This window comes from Strigops habroptila, chromosome 4, assembly GCF_004027225.2.
Source record: "Strigops habroptila isolate Jane chromosome 4, bStrHab1.2.pri, whole genome shotgun sequence".
Lineage (NCBI taxonomy): Eukaryota > Metazoa > Chordata > Aves > Psittaciformes > Psittacidae > Strigops > Strigops habroptila.
The window spans coordinates 28,600,902-28,627,917 of NC_046358.1; the positions used below are offsets into that span (position 1 = coordinate 28,600,902).

At 40.7% G+C, this 27,016-nt stretch overlaps 1 protein-coding gene across 1 annotated transcript in view; it reads left to right on the forward strand.

The window, feature by feature from the left end:
- Positions 1 to 9,483: 9,483 nt before the first annotated feature.
- Positions 9,484 to 27,016, forward strand: part of FBLN5 (fibulin 5) — a 45,669-nt gene continuing 28,136 nt past the window's right edge. The window contains exons 1-4 of the mRNA XM_030481807.1: positions 9,484 to 9,930; positions 12,058 to 12,112; positions 14,280 to 14,331; positions 15,429 to 15,671. Coding sequence (XP_030337667.1) covers positions 9,914 to 9,930; positions 12,058 to 12,112; positions 14,280 to 14,331; positions 15,429 to 15,671 — 367 coding nt within the window. The 5' untranslated portion in view covers positions 9,484 to 9,913. The remainder of the gene's footprint in view (positions 9,931 to 12,057; positions 12,113 to 14,279; positions 14,332 to 15,428; positions 15,672 to 27,016) is intronic.

The window sequence follows — 27,016 nt, forward strand, 5'->3', positions numbered from 1 at the left end:
TTTGGCAGCTTTCTGCAAAAGCTATTCTATCAGGCAAACAAAGTTGGATGATTGATCTTGACCTAGTAAAGGCAGATGGGTGGTAGCTCCTGACTCCCTGGAACAGGAAGCACTGCTAAACATAACCCTCTGAGAACAGGAAGTCAACAGTTATAATGCCTCAAATTAAACTTCTGTGAAGCAGGGAGGAGGCAGCTAAGGACATGCTAAGGTTTTGAGAATTTGACCTTTTGATGCTGCCGAGAGAGACAGAAGCCCATGTTAAGTTTGGCAGAGGCAACTGCATTTACACAACTGAAGATAACCTGATTTATACAACCTAGGTACCTTGAATCCATGTGGGTCCTGAGCATAAGTAGAGTATTATCAATAAAAATATATTTAGCCTAAAGAACAAAGTGGCCACTGGGTGTAAATAGCGCAACAGTAAGACATACTAGCAGTTTTGAGCAAATAAGGTGAGTTGGATAAAAATATTAGTTACTAATTGGGAATGTGTAAAAGATGAGAGCTGCAAACATTTTGCAGGAGAGTAAGTAGTCACTATGAGAGTGATCCTGAACATTTTCAGGTGTGGGTGTCTGAGATACTGTATCTAGAAAGGGAATAAAAGATTCAGTGTTCATCTAGACATGGGAGGAGCCAACCAGATTAAATGTTGGTTGTAAAATTAACCTTTATATACAAATATTTCACTGTCTCCTGCAGCAGTTTTCTTTATTGTTAATAAGGTATTAAAGTACTTGGGCAACGCTTTTGGTTGTAATAAAAGGGTGTTTTCAGAATGGCAAGCAAATAACTGAGTTGATTCTGGTTCATTCATATTTGTTTTACCTGCCATACCATGGATCCAACACTAAATTTTACCGGGGTAAAAAATATAGTAAAGGAAGTGGCTTGAATGGTGAACTGGAGCAGTGAAAAATAGTCATCAAAACTGAAACTTTCTCTGGAAATAGAACTGGAAAATATTTAGACTGCACTTCGCTCTGTATTCCCAAGTAGTGGGTGCCAATAATAACGAAGGCAAACAGAAGACTGCCTTATTTTCGACAATAGAACAGCAACAGATGTGTTTAACAGTTTTCAGCTAGCTTAGAGTAGGCTTATTGTGAAACTACAAAAATTTGAGGAGTACAGGATTCTAAAGAAAACCAGTGAGTCATAACTAGGTTTGCCAGATCTGTCTGGACCCAAACCCGGATTCTGAATAGCACATTGTCTGCAGAGTATTCAGGATCAAGGACCTGCAGAGAGCCACCTGCAAGCGAAGGTCTTGTAGATAGTACCTCTGTCTCTGCTGGACTCTTGACAGAACGACGGCTACGGTGTGCTGTCCAGAACCTGCTTACTTGGACTGGTGATTCAGGGACCCCTCATTACTCTTGTTGTGATGTTCTTCTGAACTCGGTAAGTGGTTCCAGCTTCCTTGTACTGTTACTTTTAATAGTCAGGCAATCTGAAGCCTGCACTGCCCTGGTCAAATATGGCTAGTAAATCTAGTTCATGAAAGAAAACATTTTCATTAGAAACTACAGTGGAATAGGGAAACGTCAGAAGTCATTGCAATTGATCAAAACCTGGAGGGCCTATGTTCCAGGTCCTGGAGATACAAAACAAAACCCTAGTGAGAGGCCAAACTGAGACTGAATTGTGCTTGTTAGTCACTGGAAGAAGGTTATGTGTACTCTGCCACAGTGACATGGTCTTGACTTTGTGCTTGGTGCTTGAGTCCCCCAGTTGCCCACGATACTGATGCATCAATGAGTGCTGCTAAAAATAGAGTGCAGAGAAGAGGAGCTGAGAAGTTCCACTTCAATAAGCAGTTAGACTTATCTTCTTGAGTCCTTCCCTTTTTCCCCTCTCCCTGGTCTTCTAAAGGTATTCCAGCAGACATCCTAATGGTATGCTCCAGTGCCAAGACCCCTGGGAGTTTTATCCACATGTAACTTTGCTTCAGTGCCCGTTCCATAGTCTCTTTTTTGGGCTACCAAGGGTACAAAGTCTGCAAAGCCTGTAGATTAAATCCTAGACTTGGAAAGAAACAACAGCTATTATACCCAAATTCCTAAGTTTTTGCTGGGAGATGTTCATGTTTGCTATTTACAGGTGCCAGTTAGGAGCTGGCTGGAACCAGTTTCAGTTGCATGGAGTAACAGAGTAAATGTAAAAATGAATCCATATACCATGGATCAGAGCTAGTTTCCTGAGATACATAGTAGTTAAGGATAATCTCCAAGAAAATCTAGGCCTAAAAGATCAACACTGTCTCCTGTGCTGTGCTACTGGTTTGCCGCATATCCTGGATTTACTGTTCTGTGTTTTATTATATGGAAACCTATTAAATACAGTATCTTATTCGATAGCTTCTGTTCTAGCACAAAGGCAATTTTGTGAGAGGTTACACTTAGGATAAATAATTCAGCTGTCAAATACCTTCTCATTTAATTCAGTTACAACACTTAATTTCTAAATGTCAAGTGAGTTCTGATGAATTATTACTCTTCATTTTCTTGACTTGTTCTACAGCCTCTTCTGCTGCCACTTCAATTTTAGGCAGATCCTCTCAAGTATGATTTTTTTTTTTTTTTCCTTTCTTTTTTTCTTTTTTTAAAATCCCACTATGGGAACCCCTTGGAGTTTCTTGAGCAAATGCAGATGAAGAAGAAATCATTTAACTTTCTACTGTGATTTTATCTTTTCTAAGCACTATTTTTATACCTTGTTCATCTGTTGGCTTTGCAGACTGTTTGGCAGTTTTCCTGCTCTTGGTGTGTCTGTAAAATAATTTATTATTAGCTTTTATGCCTCTTACAATTTGTTTCTCTAACTTTCTTGGCCTGCTTTTCTGTTCTTTACATTTCATCTGTCAGAGTTTTTGTTCCTTTGTATTTTCTTCACCTGGAACAACTTCAGCTTCTTGAATTTTGCTCTGAAACAGTGGACAAAACGGGGACTGATTACTTTATCAGGCTCCAGCTATGGGCTCTGTTAGCAGTACGAATGCCTGTGTTGGGGGAAGGGTCCACTTCCACTGTGTTTACATGGCTGCTTGAGGTTGTGGTGCCCCCCCACCGATCACCTGAACTGAAGCCCTGGGAGCAGCCGAGCTGCTGCTGCAGGGGGAGCCCCTGGGACTGCTCAGCTCCTTCAGCTGTGACAACCAGTGCATGTCAAAGCAAAGGCCAGCTGATTAAATGAAAAGAAAGAAACCATCTCTGCTGCAAATTGCATTCTTTTGCAAGACCTTTGTAAGCACTGCAGTGTGTGTACATCAAATAGCAAACAGGAGTACATCCTCTGTTCAGTGGCGTGGATACCTATAGCATCCTGAATTGCTTCCTTATAGCGGCCTTCATTGCTGCAGAGCACTGAATACTTAGTCTGAAAACAGCTAGACAACACACTCCATTTGTATCACCTGCTTTTGTAGCCAATTTATTTCCAAACAGCATGGTTAACTTACAAAACTGCCAAAATAAACAGGTAAATTGTGAAACAGTGTAATCCCTGCTATGGGAATAAGTAAATTAAGTGCAGTAGTTTTTAAATTGAAGAAAAGTTTATAAATGTCTTCTGGGGTTAGGAAAACAGTTAAGTACAAACCAGGCAAAATTATCCCTTTCCTCGTACAGAAACCTTCTGTCACTCCTATATTTGTCTAACAGTAACTCTAGAAATCATAAGATAAAGAAAAGAGCTGAGGACATGGACATCTTTGCCTATTGTGTCACTGGAGAAAGAAACTAGAAGTCTTTTCTTATATGTGCACCTATACCAGTGACACATGTTTAAAAAGGGAATGTTTTCCACCACTTGGAAAGAGAGAAGCCCTGAAAGGAGAGGGCTGATGTCATGTATTTTTCTACTCTGGATTCATCAGCAGGGTTCTGGCAGGTGCCCCTAGAAAAATAGCGCACATGTTTGTGACCATTCAAACATCCCCACTGAGAGATGGCATTTCCACAGACTTGTTTGGGTTTGCTTGAAACCTGAAGTGTTTTAATGGAAAATGCAGAATGGGCTTGATGCTATGGAGAGTAATCTGCTCTGGATAAAAACAAAGCAAATTGCCTGAGCAGACTAAAAGAAATATTTAACAAAAGAGAGAGGATGCTCAAATAAATCTGAAGGGGACAAAAAACCCCCAGTCTAAATGTAAATTCCATGTGATGAAAATAAAGCACCTGGTAGAGGAGGAAGCACAGATGAAGCTGATGTTTTACTACACACATGTCCCAGCAGACAGGGAATGCTTCCAGGTTAAATTGGAAGGTTGAGCTACTGTCTCCAGTCAGCTGCTGTAACATGCAGCCTGGTGCTGTTGTACCAGATCAGACAGTGTGGTGCATGAGATAGTAAAGAACTTGAGAAACTGCAAAAGACACTGCAGTCTCATGGCATTTAAACATAAAATAAATTGGTCCTGAGTATTTTTAAGGCAGGCTTTAGTACATACTTCTAACTGTCTGGCCATAATTGGAGACCAGTGGTTTATGTATCCCAAGCACTTGCGAACACTGAATATTGGCTTGCTCAGATAGTGACACAGACTTTAGTCTTGGTCCAGAAGTATTAAGAGTTTTAGGTCTTTATTTATGGATGCTCATTATTAGCTGAAACTGGCCATAAAGGATTTATGTTTGTTATCGAAAGGGGCTAGTAAACATCTTGTCATGAGATTAAAGAGCTTTGTTTTCAACCACGCAGTCTAGATCATTTGACAGAAATGCAGAGGAGAAAAAACTGCAGCCTAGCTTATGTACATGTCAATCTTATAAAATAAACAAAAATAAACTAAAGGAGCTTTCTAGTTTCAGGCAGAATACAAATTACAGTTACCAGATCTATGCTCAAGAATGAGATTCAACAGGGAAAAAAGAAGAAGAAGTATGAACAGTGGCTGGGGCATCATGTTCTTGAATACTCACAACTGCTCAAGGGGGAGGTGTGAGTTCTCGAGATCTTTAGTCTTTAGGTGCAGGATGATCTATAGGCTTTTTGCAGGAAAATAGGTTTAAAAGCATAAATGCCAGTCATTTAAGGATTGAAAAATCAAGAAGAATGTTGTATACTGATGCAAATTAATAGTAATAGGGACTTGCTGAGAGTTGTTGCGTACACCAAAAATGCTGTGAAAGATTCTGTGTTTTTCCTGGGAAAGTTAAGAAGACTTAGTTTGCTGCTTACCTTGCTTTTGTTGGGGAAAATACAAACCAAAACAAAACCAAGTAAACAAAAAACCAAAACTGAACCATACTGAAGTATTCTTCCAAGAACAGTACTCTCTTGTTTTTTGCCTCAGGTGGACTTCCTAGACCTTCCTAGAAAACACTACAGCTAAGTGGGTGATCATGAACATCAAACTTGATCTTACTGCAGGTAATACACCTGAAACAGTTTTGTCTTGTACCAGATGCAGTTCATTTGGCATAAGTTTCAGCTGTTTGGGTTTCGGTATGTGCTTGCTAGATTCTCCTATTCCTCATTTAATAGGATGATTAATATGTTTTCAAAGCAATAAAATTATATTAGTCCATGTTTAGTGTTGTTACGTTTCAGAGTGGATCCAGTGGTGCCTGTCTTTCCACTGATAACTTTTTTCCGAAAAGAAATTATGCCGTTAGGAGGCAGTATCAGAGTGAGCACAGACCTTCAAGATAGTAACATCTGTAAGATGTAGAGTTAAATAAAGTGAAACAAAAACTTTAAATTATGTGGCTTCTCTGGTAGGGAACTCCGAGACCATCTGCCACATTACAAGGGCTCTCTGCTTACGGTTCTTGGGAAGCAGTGATATCATCAGCAGTATTGTCACCCCAAAGGAATGCATGCTGCAGGCACATGGGTGGCATCCCCATACAGGAGGTAAGGAATATCTCATAGAGGTGGTGTGTGCCTCAACTATACCATGTTGAGGCAACTGAGTCCCAAGAGACAGCAGGAACTGTACACTTTCTCCTCCCTATAACGGTAGTGTGAGCTGCAGATCAACACACCATCTCGAGACTCTGCGTTCCCAGTACGTTTTAGTTAGCACTAGTGATGTTTTTACCATTACGTATTATGTTAATTTTTCCTGTTAATTCTTGCTTGTGTTGTGTTTGGCTAGGAAAGGAAAATATGTGAGGGACTGTGCTTTTGATTTCTGGTCCGAGCCATCTGGAACAGGTTAGTGTAGCATTGATGTTATGAGATAGCACTTGTAATTCAGACAGTGACTGAAGCAGGCCTCAGCTGATAATGTAAGGTAGTCCATCTTTGAAAAAGGAGAGGGAACCCTCCGCAAACGCCAACAGTTTGCAACTCAGATTCTTTCCCAGGAGGCAGAAGAAACAAGCCCTACTCTTTTTCAGGCAGAATTAGGGTTTGAGATCAAGTTTCCCATATGGTTAGTGCTATTCATGTGGCAGTAGGGTGAGATGTGTGTGTTTCAGATTTTGCTGCCTGTCTTCTGTTATACCAACATGTGACAATACAAAAGCTTCTTGGTCTCCAGGATCACTTAGATTGATTTTTGCAGGCAAAAGCCAACTTGTGAGTCTCATGGAGCTTAGGAACTATCAAAATCCAGTAAATACCCAGCAGTTGTGCTCTAAGTGCTTTACCAGTTTTGCTGGTAGGAAACTTGGTTCTATAAGGTTTGATAGGAGCAGAATGGATGTTTTAAGCATCTAAAGCTTGCACGTATGTGGCCTTAAAGTGTCAGTTATTGCCAAATTCCTTTAATGAATTGAAGACCGTATGGCTGTGTAAAAGATGCCTAAGACTTGTCACCCAGAAGGACTTTGGGCTTGCACACCTACTGCCATACAGATCTGTGTGATTTCACTCTGCTCCCACAGTTTGACAGTGTCCTTGAGAATGTTCATAAGGGGTGAACTTTAAAAAATTACAAGAACATCTAAGAAGGGTGTTTAACAATGTAGCTCTGAAGAAGTATAATATCAGAATTAAAATAAGAGATGAAGCGTTGTAAAAGTTCGTATATGAGCACTTGGTTTTGTGAGGCAGTTGTTTTGTTCAGGAGTGCTGAGTGTAATTGACTCTTACTGGGTTCCCTGACCTATCTACAGCTTTTGTCTTAGCATTCAGAAGACATTGGATTATGTTCTCCAGTGCTGAGGGTCCCTTTTAACCCAGTGCTGTGCATTATCTGCAGGAGTATGGTGCAATGCATACACTCAGTTTTGTCACCCAAGAAGGGTAGAGTTAAGGTTACATGACATAGTTCATGTGCCCTTTATGATTATATATTACACAGTTTTTGAAATCCAAGTCTTAAACATAATTAAAGGTATAGTTTCAACCCCAGCTATGCACAAAGCAAACGGTTAAGAACATAGTTACTTAACTTTTACCCCTTTTATACTGGGGACTGTTCTGCACCTCCTCATGAAGACAAAGGAAATGTTAAGGAAACCTGAATTAAGTAATGGATTTTATAACATGGGGGGATAGTTGAGAGCACTGAAGTGAGAGTGCTGCTAGATGTGAAATTTATCCACCATTTTAAGCACAAATGGTGAAGGTGTCCGTACATGGTGCTGAAAGATATATTGAATTGTCCATGTTTATATAGAGTGAACAAAAGGGGGTTTATGTACCACAAGCTTCTTCCGTTATGCAACTCTTCCTGTCAAAGAGAGTTGTGAGAAGGGTGTGGATGCATCTCATTACTTTGTGGCTGATGGTAGTTGCAGAAAGGTGCTCCAGAAATTCAACTTAGCCATAACATCAGATCTTTTTATTTAGGAACAAAACCAGTCACCACACTGTAAACTAGCCCAAGCTGTGGTTTGGTACACTTCTTGTACTCTGTCTTTTTATCCACCCCAGCTGTCAGATGGAGACAGGAAAAATCAAAACATTTATATAGTGTTCTTTCTTAAGGGAGCCCCTTAGGTGGTCAGGTCTGGATTCAGCTCCTGTCTCCAGCACTGGAGCACCTCTGCCAGTTGGCTCATGGCAGTAGTCTGAGGCAATTCTTTGGGAACAGCCTGGTACTGCATTCTTACAGTGATTCTGGCATGTGTACAATGATTTTTCTATGCAATGGTGAGAAAAATTCAATGGATCAACAAGTGAAATATCAACAAGTATGTGAAGCAAGCTCTTCATCTACACAAATGGATGCTTAGAGCATGTGTTTCACTATAGAGCTGTTTCTTATAGTTTCAGTTGATCTTCACGCATCTAACATACAGAAAGCCCTGGTACTTTTAGACTTGTTAGCTCTCCAGATCACTGAGTGTATTGAGAAACACTGGAGTTATGGAGTAATGAGAACACTCTCTGTTACCCTTTTGCCACAATGAAAATTTGCCCACTCTTTGCTTCGTATTTCTTGCCTATTTTCTGACCCATGGCAAAACTTTCCTCTCACAACATGCTCAGCGAGCTTCTTCAGAAGTCCCTTGTGTGAGTTTTTGTTAAGCTCTGGGGAAGTTTAAAATCGGTTCTTATTCATCTGCAAATGTATTGATTCTATTTGAATAATTCTAGGAGAGTGTTTAATTTTCCATGCAATACAAGTGATGCAAGGAAGCCACTGAGAGACAAACTTTCAGAAATGGCACTGTCTGATGCTGTCATTTTTGAAAAGTAATTTGGACACTTGCAGGCAGTTAGTGAGGTACAGAGCTCTTGCACGTCCCATTAGCATCGATATGACTCAGCAACCCTGGAGCAGCTCAGTCTTTGTGTCTTAAGCTGGGTATCCATGATTAGAGGCCAGTTTTATGAATATCTGTTGTAACAACTCTGTTTCTGAATCTGCTACAGAAATGTATGATAGATTTTTACCTTGTTGGACATCTCATGTTCGTTAGGAATAAATGGTTTCCTCAATTGGAAAATTCAACAGAAATTTGAAGCAGTCATTTAATGTCTGTGTCTGTATTCAATTTCAGTGTTCATCTTTGGATCTAGCATAAACCTTGCAGCATCTAATTGCTTACCTCTCACATCTCATAAATGTTCTGCTTGACCTGTTAAAGGTCTGCTTGTGGCAACGTTGCAAAACACCTGAAAAAGTACTTTATTTCCTTCCTCTGCAATTTTAACTGGAGATCTGCAAGATTTGTCTTTCCTGAGAAATACTTCATTTCACAAGCTGCTCCCTTGAGCATGGGGTCAGTGTTTGTAGACAAGCCATTTGTTTTCCTTTGAACTTTTAATTTGTTTATTCCTGTTTTCAGATAATCCCCAAGCAGTATAGTTCTTGTAGCTGCAATTGTCATGAATTCAAGTTATTCACCTCCCAGAGGGTCAGACCTTTCATCAGTATGCCATTGGCATGAAGCAGCGAGTGTTGCATATTCATCGTCCGAGACACCGGCTAGAGGGCCTCCAAAAAGCCTGACTTTTTTTTTTGTTCTCAGAGCAAGGAAAACAATCCCTTCCCTTCTCCAGTCCCTTGATAAGGGTTTCTGTCCAATAACGGTGCTCTCTGCTCTGAGGCACATTTAACTGTGAAGTTTGCAGCGGGAGAGGCTTTCCTTCAAGCTGTTAGTGTTTTATCCTGGCAGGCTCCTCGAGGTTGTTGTGAGGAGTCTAGCCAGTTGGTGAGCTTTGTAATCTAAACCAGCTGTCCCAGGCTGAGGCCCCCATTTGCATTGTTTAACATACTTAGAAAATGAAGTGTTCATTTTTAACATTCCTCCTCCAATTGGTTTAATGCTGAATTACAGAAGAGAACTAAGCAAAACCAGGTGCTTTCTCTGTATTCTCTCCAGTGTCTGAGGAGGTACAGACGGCTCCCGATCTTCTCCATTACTTGCTATTTCATTCTTTGGACTATAAATGACTGACGAACTGAAGTGCTAGCAGAGGGTAATGTTTGGAAAAACTTTCTAGTTATTCATCAGCACAGACTCTGGTTTTTTTCCACCTTTCCCTAACGGTTTTGGACATGCAAGGATTAAAAAGGTAAGTGGTATGCATGAAACTTCTTTACTTACTGAAGGGAAACCTACTTGTGGAAAATAGCTGTGGCAGGGATTCAGTATGCCAATCCACTTGCTAAAGCCATTTGCAAAGAGACAGGACCTCAATGGTCAGAGGTGGGGAAAGACGATCTGTCTGTTATTAAATCTGTGCTGTCTCTGACGAGTTCCTTCGTAATCTGTGCTTATACTCTGTGCTTTAGCAACCCCGGTACCCGCGGGAGTGCTGAATTGCGACAGCAAACGATCCCACTGGCTACAGTGATTGATTTGAAGCTAATTAGTTACTATTGCAGAACTTAATTACTAGTTTAAAATATTTTGCCTGCTGGGCAAGCTACTGTGACCAGCTGCATATAGTGTTGATAGGTCGTGCTGCATGTCTGTTAATAATTCTTGAGGGGATTTGAGATCTAAAGTAACGAGCAAATTGAGATGATGGTTGCAGGCAGAACACGTATGAGGCAGTAGGGTCACCCCCCACCAAGAGGAAAGACTATATTATCTTGTAACAATGGAAACTGTCTAGAAATGTGTAAGTTTTGTCTGACCAGTTTTATAGGGGATTTTGTTAGTGTGCACTGCTCTGCAATAATGTAGAGTGTAGCACAGTTGCTAGGTGTTAACATTCAGCTATAACCTGTTTTATTTCCTTTTAGTGCTGTTCTTGCTATATGCAAAGTGAGTATACAGTCTTTGTAATAGTGCATGCTTTAAAATCTCTTCAAAAAGATTTGAGGAGTCAGTAAATGAAGTGCAATCCTAAACGGGTAACGTTGTACTTTGAATGCTTTCCATCTAACTCCAAGGAAAAATCTGTGCAGAATTTGCCATTCCTTGTCACTCAAAAGCTGCCAGCAAGCACAATCTGTCTTCATAGCACTATGGACAACCATTTTAGGGTTTATGTTTACTTTTCAGAGCTCGTGCCTGTCTCCTCATTTAAAACAAATTTGTTCAAATGTGTCGGTCACTGCTTGTGTGTGGTTTTGTCTGATGCATTTGTAGGTCTTGTTCAACAGCTCAGTTTGCACTGGAAATCAGAGACAGCTCTAAGAGAGAAAGTTGGCAGCTTGCTTGGGTAGCAGAACTAAGGCTACCTAAAATATCCCTTGCTTCCTGTGCTGGTTTTGTGGGAACATATTGTATACAATTGCCATTCAGAACTAGAATCCAAGATAAGCAAGATGTCAGTCTGATTGTATTGAGAAGAAGTTTTGTATGAGGCAGTGGCAAAACACTGAAATCCGTAGTACATAGAAAAAATAATTTCTTATTATTCTTTCATGGGTTTCAGTCCCTTGGTAAATACTTGGGCGTGAGAGCTTAGTTGACCAGAATTTTTATGCTCCAGGTAAGGAGTTCCAAAAATAGCCACGGAGCTCTATTAAAAAGGGATCCTCTTCTTTCAGTTGCAATGAAGAGACCCAGTAGGTCCCACTAGATGCTAAGATGATACAACTGTGGAAGGCTCCACTGAAGATAGCAACTTCTAGTAGCTGATGACCTGGCACAGTCTGTCTGCTTACAGAGCAACGTATTGCTCAAGATTGAGTAAAGGGACAGAATCTGGCCCTAAGAAAATGGATTCATCTCAGATATAGTCTTCTGGGGATGAAATGCGGTTTAGCGGTTAGAGCAACTGGCTTGGATTCAGGACCTCCTGCATGACATGTCTGCAGCCCTGCCAATGCATTGCACTGTGAGCTTAGGCAGGGCCTGTGCTCTGGTTTAGCCATCTATAAAATGTGCATAATATGCAAGAAAAGCTTTTATATTCTCAAAAGAAAGATGTCAGAGAGGGGCAAAAATGCTTATTGAATATCGCACACTTGTTCGTTAAACAGTTGCTGCATGGGGTGTCATAAAAAAATAGGTTAGTTAATAGACATGATCCTAGTTGCAGAAAACCATAGTATATTAGGAACTCTGAGATCTAAGTCTGGCCCACAGTTGTATTACTCCTCTCTTGAGGCCAAATTTATGTTAGCAAAATGCTGTGGAATATACTGAAACATCACTAGAAATTAATTTGTCCATGTGTATTTAATTCTATATAATGAGCCTGGATATCAGAAGGTTTTCAGCGTATTTTCTATGCACATTACAGGATACTGACTGCTTTCACACTGGCCGTCTGCCTTTCAAGCCCTGGAAAAGCACAGGTGAGAGGTGTACGCAGAGATCTACGTACTGTTTTGTACTGAAGTGCTGTATGGCATGAGCCTTAACTGGCTAGCAGGTGGATAGGAAGCTTTGTGGTCTGGGGTTTACATGAAAAGGAAACTCTGTGGTCTAAGGGTTTAGAGGGGAGAACTTGGAGCCAGCAGTATTCTGGAGTTGAACATGGACTGAGCTTATTGGCTCAACCTTGCCAGCTCAGCAAAATAGCCCTGTAGAAACCTGGACCTCACTGAAAACCTGGTTCTGCCTCTGACCTGAATGCTTCTGGAAAAGGAAATGAGAAAAGCTGTCCCATGAGACCAGGGGCAGCTCAGTTCTGTAGTGGGAACATCCACTCTTGGAAAACTTATTCATATAAACAGGCATTTTCTGTGTATAGCAGGATCTTGTTTTAAGACTGTTCAGTTTTGGACTGTGATCCTGAATGACTGTATCCTAGTTTTCATTTTAATTTATGCCTGATACCATTTTTATTCAAGAGGCAGGGCTTTTGAGGGTGGATGGAAGTAAAGCAGTCCAGTTCTTGAAATAGCAGAAGCATTAGTTCTTTGTGGTGTTGGGCTCCATGTGGACTTTAAATCAGGAAAAACAGTTCCCAAAGGCATGTTAAGTTTGGATTCCTAGTTGATAATCCAGATATACTCAGTGTCCAGAGCTGTGTCTCTAAATACCTTTGCCAAAAGTCTCTGAAATGTAGTTGGTTTTTTTCTATTACCTTGAAAATTTCCTGCACATGGCATGCTTATTGGTATTTTTGTGAACATTGGATCTGTATGGGAAATGCTTTTCATGCCCCTGGAGAATTTTTGAGATGTCTTTAAGGGTTTGTTTTTATAATTTAAAAAACACTGTTTCTATTGTGATTTTTATAAAAACATCTTGTACCATAAATTGATTTTTGAAGTCTAAGCAGAAGCAACTTGAAACCAAAATGATATCAATGACTTCTTTCGGAAGATACTGAAGCTGGTCATTTTGACAGTATTGGATTCTTTTCTAGAATAAAGTTCTAGAAAGTTGTTGAAACCAGTTCTACAGCAGTTTCAGTGCTTCTGAATCATCATTTACTGTCCAAAAGAAAATAATTGTGTTTAAAAGTAACTTAACTTTTCCTGCTAACTTAGGTGTAGTGTATACGCCACAGCACAGAAAAGAGAACAAAAGGTAGAGTACATACAGTCTTTAAAACAGGAGGCTGATTATACATTCTCCCAACAGAATATCTTGGCTTTCCACAACATGATACCAAAACATTTCAGAATGCCAAAATAAATGAGGGCTGAATTTCTTCATACTTGTTTGACACTTCTTGTTTGACACATGTATTCATATGTGCAAGTGGCAGGTGCACTCCAAGCAGTGCCTCCCTAGTTCCTGCAATGGCCTGCTTCCACTGACTTATCCCTCTAACCCCTTGTCTCCCACCTACAACTTTTCCAAACATGAACCAAGTACTTTACTCTTCCACTGATTTCTTCTACAAAGTCTAAAAATAAGTGGTTTTATCATTTAGCAATTACAAAAAAAGGAAGGATCTTGAACATACTCCATGCCCTGGTCACTTCAGTGGTTCCTGATTTTTGGATATCTTGTGCTTACATTCCTTACTAGAACCTATTTACTGGCAGGTTCCTGTGCTTGTGTCAACTGCTTGGCTGTTTGATGCGTAGCTGGAGACACAGTCAAAACCTAGGGAGAGCAGGGAATCATTCTGAATGATGATTTACAATTATCATTAGGACTGACTGGTTTAGAAATTCTGAGGGCCACTGATGAGGTGCTGAAGACTTAAGGTTGCAGCCCTAATAAAGACCAGCACCACAGGGTAGGAAGGAGCAAGGCTTCCAGTAACCTTGCGTGCATAGAACATGTGTCATCTAAAGATTTATCCTCTAAAAATCAAAAGGTTTGGTGTAAATGAAAAGCCTTACTTTTATTTTATTATTTTGTTATAACTGTTAAGGGGCTGGAATATGTTCTGATGCCTCAGGTTCATGCCTTGCTGGTTGTCCTTTCGGGAAGGGACTTCATTTTGGTGTACTGTAAAGTGCTGAACAATTGTACTAAGCGTAATAATCCCGATGAGCATTTGATTCTGCAACTCTCTGATTTTACAGTCACTGACCGTCTTTTGTTTTCTCATTGTAGCAACAATGCACTAATGGGTTTGACCTGGACCGTGCCTCTGGGCAATGCTTAGGTAGGACTTTGATTAAATCAATGCATTTAAACCGAGGTCAGAAATCCTGAATTTATGGAGTTAACATTGTGCTGCTGCTAGTACGTTTTAGTTGAAAGTTCTTGCTGTGTGACAAATATGTGTGTTTGTGTGTGTGTATGTATGTATAAAATGTGTGTGTTTACATAGTACAAGGATATAGCAACATTGCTGAGATACTAATCGGCTGTCAGTGATTCTCAAATAGCAGTGATGCATTTTGATGAGAGCTCACTCTAGTTGCCAAATGACAAGGGTCGTTCACCCTCCTCTTTCTCCTTCAAACTCAGTACTTACTGTCTTTGTTGGCAGTCTCCACTTGGTGGCTCAGATATAGTCTACCACTTCTCAGCATTGAAACTCCAAGTAAATTGTTGAGGCAATATAGGGAAACATTCAGTCTCCAGGGCAGCATCTTCTGCATGCATTAAAGTCACTCAAGCAATAAGGAAAAAAACAGAAAAAGATTGCTTGCCCTGTCATAGCAGCCTACTGCTTCTGTGCCCCAAGAACCAGGCAAATGCTCAGTTTGGCTAAACCATTTGTATCTTTCTAAATTTAATTCAGCAATGATCTCAGTCATAGCAAGAAAGAGGTCTGAACCATGTCACCAGATCTGAACATCCCTAACTTCTTCTGTGGGAGGGAGCTCAGGAGTTCCAAGTCGGAATCCAAATTTCACAGCTGGGCAAACCAAACCACCAGTGTTTGAAATCCTGATCTGCATGTTGTGGTTTGGACAGACCCTTTAGCAGGAACAGGCGGTAGCTTGCTGTAGTCATGTGTAAATCAGTGCTTAAACTGAACATTAATGGAATAACAAAGCAGGCTTTCCTCTTTCCTTCTCCTCTCTAATAGTGAAGTAAAGCAAGCAGAATACAGGATATGTTGAATATATGGGATGTTTCCTGGTTTAGTATGATCTGACTTCAAAGTGAGGCTCCACCAGGAAGGATTAGCTTTTCCATTCAAAGAGAGTATCAAATGTTTTAGTAAAGTCTTGAGAAAAATATGAACTTTTTTTTGATAGGTCCCATTAAGAAGCAATCACTCATTTAACTTTTGCAATTTTATTCCAGATATTGATGAATGTCGAACTATTCCCGAGGCCTGCAGGGGAGATATGGTGTGTGTCAACCAGAATGGTGGCTATTTATGTGTACCCCGAACAAACCCAGTGTATCGATCACCATATCTGAACCCTTATTCAAATATTTATCCACCGCCCCCAGCACCAGGCCCTGTTCCCAACTACCCTACTGTTACAAGACCTCTGATCTGTCGATTTGGTTACCAGTTGGATGAAAACAATCAGTGCGCTGGTAAGTAGTAGTCATCTTTGTTCTATATGTTTACTTGGATTAAAGCTTGTCTGACATTGCAGAAACAATTGTCCTTTAGTAATTGAATTACTCAAGCCCAGTGTTTTGAAGTTCGGCTACACTTCTTTTAAAGGATGTGAGCTGTACATTTCATATAGTCATTACTTGATGCAAGCCAAGATATGATTTAGTCCTATTATTTAATCAGGAAACCCACTTTTATGAGAGAAGTAATGTTTTTATGAGATAAACAACCAATTGATGGCAGAGGATTTGTTAGGGCATCAAAGGCATGCCTTTTATTCTTATGATTCTGTCCTTGAGAGAGAAGGTGGCCCTCAATTTAAAGTGTTAGATGGGGACTGAGAAAACTTTGATTCAGTTGTTGGCCATGTGTGACAGTTGAGATGTCTGGACCTCAGTCTTCCTCCTTTAAACGTTATAAATAAGAGTGATTTCCTCCCATGTTTTGCGTTTTTCACTGAGACCATAAGCCCCTTGGAGCACATATGTTTCTTATCTAGAGGGTGGAACACAACTGTTAGCACTACCATTGCTTTAATGACTATAGACTTCAGCTGAGACTGGAACTCCCCATTGAAGGCACTGCACAAACAACACAAGGAGAAAGGATCACTGCCCCAGCAGAGCACTGACTTTTTCTTAGCGCGTTCACGTTCCCCATTTTCCAATAAAAAACCAAATAAGCCTATGAAAAATTTCTTGTGTTGGTAGTTTTTCTACTTTTGCATCTTTTGGTGGATTCTGGTTCCACTTACTCCATTTTATACTGTGTTTAATTAAATATAAGCTGCCTCTGTGTTACTCAAATTTAAGGAAGACCTAGATTATACCCCTTTGGCTTGCTTCATTTGATAATGTCATGTTATGAAGGAACAGAGAGAAATTTTCTTCACCAAACAAAATAAATTCCACCCGCCAAAATACTTAGTTTGATGCCAAATCTGAAACCAAGAGCTCAGGATCAGTGATCACTGGTGGCTGCTCAGAGTAAGTGCTAGAGATATAGCCCGCAGGTCTGCCACAAAGTGAACCTATATCCACAACCACCACTTCTGTGTCTCAGTTGTCCTAATGATGAAGTCTTTTTATCTGTTATCTCATGTAGCTAATTGTCTGAAGGCTTTTATCAAAATCTTTTTTGAAATAGAACTGGTCTTTGACAATAAAAATAGCCCAAACCACAGAAGATACGAGCTTTCAATAGAGAATGTTGCCTGTCTTTAGACTAAGAACTGCATTTAACTTGGAACACTTCTTTATTGAATGCTGCTGCAGAACAACACAAGAGCTAAAACTGACTTGTCTTCTGGGCTGATTCTGCCTTATTGTCTGAAATTTCTGGCAGGACTTGGTTTCAGATGATGTACTTTGTTTGCTTCCCTAGTAAGGAGACCATGATGCTTCATGGGAGCTGTGAGAGTCTAGGTTTAAATTCACAGACTTCGGGGCACATTTTTCTGCATTCGAATCATTGCCTTCATTACATTCCAAGGTGGGAAAAATGTATTTTCTAACCAGCACTAGTAGTAATACCTACTGGAAGTGAAGAAAAAAAAAAAAACCCGAACCAAAACAAACAAAAAAACCCAAACCAATCTGTTTGGGGTTTTTTATGAGGAGTTTTGAAGTCCTGTGATAGCTGGTAGGTTTGCTGTTAAAATAAGCATGTATACTATTCAGTCCTTTGAAAATTGAAATAGTCCTTCTCATCTTAGCAAATTGATCAACCTCAGTTATTTATCTACTGATTTGTAGATTTCCGAGAGTGTTTTCATTTTGCTAATTTTGATGTAGATGAATAAGGATAAATAAGGGGCAGTTAGTGGAAAAGAAGTGCTGAAACCAAAGTGGAAATGAAACCCTTCTGTTGTGTCTGGCATGTTGCTTGCAAGCCATGCTAATCAAAACAGGTGGATTTTGGGAACTTTGACAGCGGACCTGCCAGCCTGCAAAGGAATATATGTTCCTATTCATGCTGGCAGAAATGTGAGGACTAATGCTTTCTTCAGTCAGGGCTGTTCACTTCTGTCACTTTAACTTTCAAATATGGGAGTTTAATTGTAAGGGAAAGTTCGGTGAATAGAGACATTAGTGAGAATAGATGGGAAAAGACAGGCTGCCATTTGAGCGCCACAGTTAGCTGGAAGCAGTTTTAGAAAGCCTACATCAGGTTTGAATTTGGGCAGATGATGGATCATATTTGTGTTAAAGGAAGAAAAACAAAACTTAAAGAAAACAAGACCTGTCAGAGCGAAGGGGTCTCTGCTGGGGTTGGATTTAATTTTTCATTCAGTGAAATCTTCTAGGGACATTCACTGTCTTGGTGTAGGATTTTTTTTGTATCTGTGTGCACTAGGATGGAAAGTGTGGCATGAAAGGAAGTGTCTCACTGCAGTGGTGGTAGAAAGGCCTGATCTCCTGTTTTCAGGACTTCTGGTGCAATTAACAGGGCACTGTGCTCTTTCATGCTTGAAGGCCTGGAGACAAGACGGCAGGGAACCTTGACAGGATCCTCAGGAGTGACCAAAATTTTGCCCAGATTGTTCAAGGAAGTCTGAATCACATGAATTATGGCTCTATCCTATTATAAGCTGATTATAAGCATTGCTCATGTTAATGACATTTCAGCTGCTCTGTGCTTCCCCGCTTGTCAGAATTCAGCAAGCTCTTAGGATATGAAGCACTTTAAGGGTTAATTTTGTGGTGGAATGCTTGAAAAGAGCAAACTGGAAGCTATTTTTCCCAGTAGCTGAGCCACTATATAACTTACAGGTTTGTTATGTGGTGTTCTGGCACCGCCTTCCAGCACCTTCTTTCCAAATAAAATCAGTCACAGGTATTTCCATTAGAGATGATGAGACTTTTTGCTACTGACTTCAGGGGAACCAAAGCTATTCTAATGCCAATGTTTCTGAGAAATCTCCAGTTTTTAACAGACCACACATTTTTGTCTAGTCAGATATGGGGTTATAGGTCTGAGCCACATCTTCTATTGCTAGGCCAACAGAAATCTTTACTTTTTCTTTGAATTCCAGTCAAAACAGCTTATTAAACACAGGAACCTTCCCTGGGAGATTTGCAGTCTCAGTTTTGAAGGGCTGAGCTTGTTCAAGAGACTTGCAAAGTGAAACAGGGTAAAAAGTTGGTCTGAAATCTGAAAGCTGTAAGAGATTTAACAAGCTCTTTTCCTTTTTTTTTTTTGTGTGTGTGTGGGGGGGTGTTTCTTTTTTTTTTTCTTTTGTTTTGTTTTGTTTTGTTTTTATCCCCCCTTTGTTAGAGGTAGGAAGGCTGCGAGAGGGTCACTCTGTCCCAGCCTGACATCTGGCCTGCCTGCCAAGGCTCTGCATTCCCTGGCATTCAGAGGAATGCGCACCCCTGGTGGTTCACATAACATTCCCCCTCTTGGGCTGATGTTTCCAACACAGCAAAAAAAGACATTTAAGCCATTCTTTTCCCTTTCAAGCTTTTTTCCTCATCCTTTCTGCTCTGGAAGGTTCACCATCCTGTTCACCACTCTTCTTTCCAGATCTTGTCCTGTGTTAAAACAAAACCTTTCCAGGCACAAGTGCATCTCAGAGACACCTGTCAGTGAGAACTTTGCCCATTCCAGTGTCTTCTGCATGGTGCAGAAGTAGCTGTAGTCATTTGTGGCTAGAGAAATATTTTAATGATAATTACTTCTTAAATCTTCTGTGGGTTTAATTCCTGCTACAAGGTATTTTTACCTCTGGAGTTGCTGAATGCTTTATATTTTGTATGTATAAATGTATAGTGTTTTCAACAGCATGGGTTGGGAATGATTTATAACCACAGTTAACACTGGAATAAAAGATCGCATACAGGAAAAGGCAAAGAACATCTAGCACAAGAGCACTGCTTGAACTGTTTGTCTTCTAACGCTACGTCTCTATAAATACAGAACGGTTAGTCATAATAATGACTTTTTGTTCAAGGAACTCGGTCTAGTAACTGTTGGCAAGATTAAACTGGAGCGAGGGCCTGTGTTCTTGCATTATACATTCGTAAGCTGAGAGCTCTTTCCAATTTCCCTTTACTCCACCTTGCTGTTTCCTGATTTACAATGATTTTTAAAGCATGCCTCAAACACAGATCCTTCTGGGCATTATGGAAAGAACTGTAATGGGTAGGCTCCTATTTTTGCTTTCTCTCCCATTAATGCACGTGCACAATGTGAGGAGATGATGGAGGTGGAGAGGCATCTAAGAGGATTGAATGGAGGGACTGGAGAAAGCAGACTGCAGTCTTCTCTCAGACTACTGCATAAAAGTAGATGTTAGGAAAGATATAAGCATAAGGCAAGATGAGTATGCCCTAGAGACAGAAGGAAGGGAGGAGGCCAGAGGAGTTAATTTAAAAAAAAAAATAAAAAAAAAGGCATCATTATTTTAAAAACAAAAGCTAAAAGGAAGGAGCACAGAAAAAGAGGGAAATGGAAAGATGCTCTTTCTAAGACAGAATCGTTCTTCAAGACCTCATCTATGGAGCAGTCACCTCATCTGTGGAGCAGTCATTGCTTCAGCTTTCCTCGTTTCTCAAAGACTGCCAGGACCTCCTACATTCCCCACCTACAGGTCCCCACTCCTTCCTTCAAAACGTTACCTTTGCACAGATGGGTTTTAGATCATTATCATTTATATTGCAAGCATACCTAAAAGCCACATCCAAGCCTTCAATTATACTGACCTGCCCTGTGCACAACCTCATTAAGAACAGCCTATGCCTAGATGAGTTTTCAAGCAAAATGAAAGAACCAGATGCGTGTGTGTCTTGGGAGAGGGGAGGGAAATGAAGATACAGGGAACTGAAAGGAGGTGCCCAGGTCTTGTGGCAGGCCCATGCCTGTGCTGGGGGTAGAGCATGGAATTCCTTATCTGATGGCTTAGCTACTAAGCCGGGTTGCCTCCTAACAGTAACTTTTCTAGTGACCTCTCTGGGCATATAGAAACAGGGGGAAGAAAAAGAAGGAAATGCAGCAGGGAGATTATGCCCTGGAAGGGGCTGTGTAAAGGAGAAACAAATGTAATCCATTCCTGCCATTGCCTTTTTCAACCCCATTTGGTTCAACTCTGTGTTCTTTTGCTCTGTGATATAATCTCTTCTGCTATTCCAGAGGGCCAGTTCCTGAAGGCTATGCATGTCCAAATTAACTAAGAAAAAAAAAAGATTGCATGAGAATAGGTTCTGAAACGGGTTGAGTGCAGCATCCTGAAAGGATATGTAATGGATAAAAACTCCCATTTAAATTAAGGGCCATGATATGTAGCCTTTATTTATAAGATGGTTTTCCTTTCAGGTTTTGTATGGGGAAATATAAATTCAGATCTCATGCTGCCATAGCAACAGGAAAGTTGCCTCTGAAGCATTTCAAGAAGCAGCTGTAGTTGGTGGCTAAGGCTTGGGTTGGAGGATTTTGCAGTCAGCTCCTGACTTTGTAATAGATAAATGTGCTGGGTATTTTGGGTCTTCAGGTCATTCCGTGTAAACTGAAATAGTAATTAATTTTCAGGATTGTACCAAGTGTAATTTCACGAGTAGATGATAGGTGCTGAGATAAACCCCTGACAAGAATCATGTAAAAATACATAAACAGGAGAAGAAAGGCCCTGTTTAATAAGCCTACAACAGTGAAGCTCAAAGTGAGGCATGTGGAACGTATTTACTTCCCTAGTGCACTAAACTGATTGGAAATTACTGGGCACTTTTGTCTATGATGAGAGGAGAGGGGTAGTCACAGAATTTAATCGGTATCTCCCATCTACTTCAGGAATACTTGTGTTACAAAAGTTTTAAATGATTATTTGATCCTAGAGTTTTTCAGTCACCATCAACTTACGCTGTGCTCATTTCCTGTTTTAGCACAATTCAAGATGGTTGACCCTTGGTTATCTAATGTAATGAGACTAGACAAGCCAGGTAAAAGAAATACACGAAAAATAACAAACTATGTACATTAAGAGAGAAGACCATATGCCAGGGGACTAATGGAAGAAGGATCATTATCATCATAGCGTACCGACATATTTAACATAGCCCTGTCCCATTGAATAAACCCACATTGTAAAGCTCCAGACAAACATAACTCTTCTGGGTCCAGCCTCAACGCTTCTAATCTGATGGCCTTATCTATTCACAAGTCTTCATAAAGGTAATCATTAATTGGCCATAAAATATTAATGGGTAAAAAGGTACATCTGAAAACACTCAGAGTTCCTTCCTCCCTCAGGAAACCATTGCACAGCACCAAGGATGGGCCAGGCCTGAGGAAAGGCAAGATTCAGTCCCTACAGTAGAGTCCATCAGTAGGGTCATTCCTACAGAAATTTGGCCATCAATGAACATATCCTCCCCTAGCAGAATTTACCAAGGAGAATGAGGATGGAAATGCTGTTTTTCACGGAAGCGAATCCATTTGTTGTGGGGGAGTTGGCTTGATACAAAAGGTTGCTGTACGTATCTGTCTGTAGCAGGGTAAACTGAGCCTTCTGTGGCTTGGATTATTCCTTCTTTCATTCCTCGCTAAGTGCACTGTGGGAGGAGTACGGTCTGGTGGTTAAAACACAGGCAAGTGCTTCGCTTATTTGTAAAGCTTCTACTGCTCACAAAGGCATGAGTAAAATCGAACCAAGAAATACAACATGCAAGCCAAGAAGGCTGGCATGTTATTAAGAAAACTGGCATCTCTGTACTGGAATGAAAACTAGCAGGCTCCTGGGTATGGCAAAGTGTAACAAGAAGTGCAAGTCTATCATTCCGCATGTCAGTGCCTTTCAAGCATCACTGACTGACTGTATTTATATATGATGATGTGAAATGGGAAAATAAAATGAACAAAGCTACAGTATAGCCACAACTGAACTTGACTGAACAACAGTCATACTGGGTAGATAGCTACATAGTCAGTTGGATACCAAAACCTCTTAGACCTCTCATTATGGACCCCATCAATTTTAGTGAAGATTTTAGGATCTGAGAGCAGAAGTTCTTGCAGTGAATTGATTAGGTTTAAGTTAATCTGTCTCGAGCCTAAGCCACTGAGCATAAGTAGCTTATGGTCAGGGAGATTGGTACCATATTTTCCTCCTGCTAGCCTCCTGATACCATGATAAGAATTTCCTAGACACTGTGAGGGATGAATAGGCAGCTCTTCAGAAGATCACCTTATGATTAAAACCCATGGCCACCAGGAGAATGTTTGAATGTGCTTTCAACTTCAGCTTGAGCTAAACTGATTCTGTCTGGAAATGTCTTCACCTGCTTATTAGCGGTGATTAAAAGTTTTCTGGTTTCTGCTGTTTTGAGGCAGGGAGCCAGGAGGGAAGCAGAGTGGCATATGGAGGGGAACAACTGAATGAGAATGTGTCACGTTACAAAGTGCAACTGGTTTATATGCAGGGATGAGGCATAAGCAAAGAAAGGACAACATCCATGTCTTGCTAGATGTGCAGGCCATATCCAGCCAAAGCAAGGTTAAAATCTCTCTGGATTGTGATCTATTTCATGATATGTTTCAGTTTTCCCTCTTTCTTGCAATTGTATGATACTTTGGTATACAAGGTGGCAAGAAGCCAGGAATCCCATCTCCCTTGTGTTTTGTAGACTGCAGAGGGAAAGGGTATGCAAGTGAAAGAGGATTAATTGATATTCTGGGTTTTGGTTGGTTTAATGGCCTCAGTTAAGCTTGGTTGCTGAATTGGAGGTTATTGGGTGCTGGGCTCTGAGCCAGATAATACATAGACTTCAGTTTTCACCAAGAGCTAGTTGGCAGGGGGTTATATCTGACTCACTTCAGAGGAGCAGTAATCATGCCCAGCTTGCCATATCTGCAGGCATGTGCTGGCCAGGGCAGGACTCTCACCCCTGCTGCTAATCTCTGAATGCTTCCTTAGACTCACTGCTGACAGCAGTTTGACATGTGGGGCTTTGTGGCCGCCTTGCCTTTATTATGTCTTACTTCCAGGGATTTCAGCAGTGCCAGATCAGTTAAAGCCGCTATGTACCTATTAGCTCTGTCTGCTCTGGAGTGGACTTCGTGAGCTTTCCTTTATGGGATAGCTGTCATGCAAGGCAGTCCTGCCAACTAGACAATTACAGGGCTTGAAAGAAAATTAAGTCACTTAATGGTGCTGGAAGATTGACTGACTTTATGAGCGCCCTTCTCCAACATACTGGCTCTGTGGCTTGTTCTTCTCTCATTTTGCTATGGATGTCTGTTTCTGTTGTGGATGACGGTCCATGTGTAGCTTTCTGCTGGGACCCTCAGGGGGTCTGATTCATGAGTGACACCTTCTCTACCTCCCTGTGGCATGACGCGCAGAGTTCAGTATGTGGTAGAGTGTGTCTCCTTACCTGGAAGGCTTAGTTACTTTCAGTGCCCTTTATAGCACCAGCACTCTGCCTGGGCCTCTGTCAGTTTTTATATTTATTTGCAGCACTCACAGTGCCTAGAGATGGCAGTGTTCTCAATGACTTTAAAGTCATCGTTTTTCTTGGCCTCTCCCTTATATTTTTTGGGTCAGCTTTGTTTCTTTTCACTTGGTTCCAGCCTGAAATTTACCATGGTTATATGTCACAATCAAGACGCTAAGCCAAAATATATAGAAAATATGAATTGGCTGCTTTGCTAATATAAATCAGCCAGATGGTTCATGTGTTTTGCCAGACTCTATAGGCAGAGGTAATGTGCTGGCATTGCTCTTTTGTCTTGTCCCTGAGACACTGGACCCATGATGGAGCTGCCACGCAGAAATAGAAGAGCTGCCTGATGTTGTGTGGTATTTACCATGCTCTGGCGCCTTCACCTGCCAATTGACTGGCTTCCCATTTTAGTACTTCAATGAGATGAGAGAATTTTTCAAAGAAAATAAAGCTACCACAAGATGAATGAGAGTTATACATCACCAGCCCAACTGAACATAGTAAAGCCCTTTATGACAGTGCAGTGTATCAGGTTATACAAGAATACAGTAGGCATGTTGTAGTAGAGGAATAGTAGAAAATATATCAGCAGGAGCATTTAAAAACTGCATGGAAAAATTGTTAACAAGAAAGAGCCTTGCACAAGTTGGGGGTGAGATAGATGTTATCAGGATCTTTAAGTTGCTGTAGTTTCAAGTCCTTTGATGTATTTCCAGCTTCAAATGTGCACAGAAGCACAAAAGAAAACTGTTTGCTTTATCTAATGCTGCAGAGAAAAGTTCATAGCATGGTTAAGAACTGCCGCCCATTAAATAACAGTTATTGTCACTATGGTGGAGCAATGCAAAGCTGAGATAGCTTAAATGGGTAGCCAGACATCCCCCTTCTGAAGGAGGAATCTTAGAGCAGTGCAGTCAGTTTGCCAGACTACCGCTCTTTGCTCCTGGAGCAGGGATTGGGCCAGGGGGAGGACTTGTGGTCTGAAAGCTATAGCACACTTCTAATTTTCAGCTATTGTAACCTCTGTGGGGAATCCCAAACTAGGCATAGGCTGGAGCAGCCTTGGATCATACTCATGTATTTCAGTGGCAGACTATAGCAATATATACAACACTTGCTGCCAGCAAATCATTAAGCACTGCATCTGGAGCTTTAATTCAGAAGCAGATTGAAATTATTTTAATTAAAAGTGGAGCTGATGAAATAGCAGGCTGATGGAATAGCTCAGAACTGCGCATTGGCAGCCATCAGTTGGTTTCATGCAGTCAACCCAAAATCATGTAGCCTGACAGCTTTAGAAGGAGGTCTTCTTCCCCACTAAATCAGTGCTATTTGAAGATATGGTTTTACAAAACCTGTATTATGTTATTCAGGTAGTACATTGCATTCTGGGACAAAATTCTCAGTGAAAACAGTGATTTTATCCCTTTTTTTTTATTTTGGTTTGCAACATGACGTTTGGCTCATTGACATTTTCGAGGGGTTTAATTAGACATAGTTGAAAAGTGGCATAAGAGAATAAGACTTTTTATAGGGTTACAAATAAGACTTCCAACACCACCTATGATTTTATTTGAAAAAAGTGGAAATTTTATCTTCATATTCCCCAGGCAATTTTGCAAACCTGAGTGTAGACTTGAGCCCAGAGTCCTGTGGCATAGATGTGTCCTACAAGGACTGGAGGACACCTCTAAATGCAATCAGCAGCTGGCAGTTTGCAATATATCCATTAATGGCCCAACTGGGTGTGTGCATTCTGAAGCTGATAAGGGATGTATACTTCTACAAGATACAAAATACCATCATGATGTTCTCCACTCAAATTTCAAGGTGACATCTAGAAGCTTGGGACATGAAACTATCTCAGAAACATGTGATCCGTCTGTGGTTCATTCTGTCTGACCTGGGGAGGACAGGAAATGCAGAATTAATCACTTTCTCCAGTATTTGATTAGAGATGATTAGAAAGACTACAAATGGTAAAATGCTGGTCATGCTAAGGGTTTGCTAGGCATGCTTCTGTGCTGGAGATCGTGCCTTCTAAAATGTGCCTGCTCTCTTGCGTGGCTGAATATGAGCAGAGCCCTAGTAATAGGGGCTAATAAAGGAAAGTACTATGATAAAGGAAAAATGTAATTTAGTTTTTCACTAAAACAGGCCCACATGATGGAAAATTCACTGGGATGTGCCTTCTGGACAGTAAGAGCAGGAGTTTGCTCCAGAAATAACCACAGACATGAAATGTTCCTGCTGGTTGGGAACATTGCCTTTTTTGTTTATTTCTTTATGATTTTTTTTTTTTAATTACCTAAACAGATTTTTTTTTTTGTTTTGTTTCAGGCCAGGCGACTTGGAATTGAACCATTTGGCTTAGGAATGCTCAATGTGAGCATGTGTCTTTCTGAGCTTTGATGGATACTGTGAGAGGTGGTGGGAATGCCTGTGATATTGGTGGTATGACTGGCGACATGTTCAGCCTTTAGCACTGGTCAGCAATTTCTGAATTCTGGTGCAAATAAGGTAGACTTACCTTGAAGCTTTGGGGACAAAAATGTGCAGATCTGTATGTGTGAGTAGGGCAGTCCTTGTTCTAGCTGTGTTTCTAGATATGTCTTTCACAGCATCCTGTGAAATAGTTCTCCCACCTCAAAAGTTCCTAGCAAATTAAGCAGAGATTCACAAAAATATTTCCACTGTGATGAACCGCACTGACACACGGTTTGTAGTTAATCTTCACGTGCAAGCGTTCTAAGTATTTTCTCTCAGCTACTTCCGGGAGAGACTTCAGTGTGCAGCAGATTCCTGTTGCCTTCACAGGCACCCAATTCTCCCAGTCATACTGATTCCCTGGTACAGAAAAACATGGGCATAGTGAGGGGTATTCA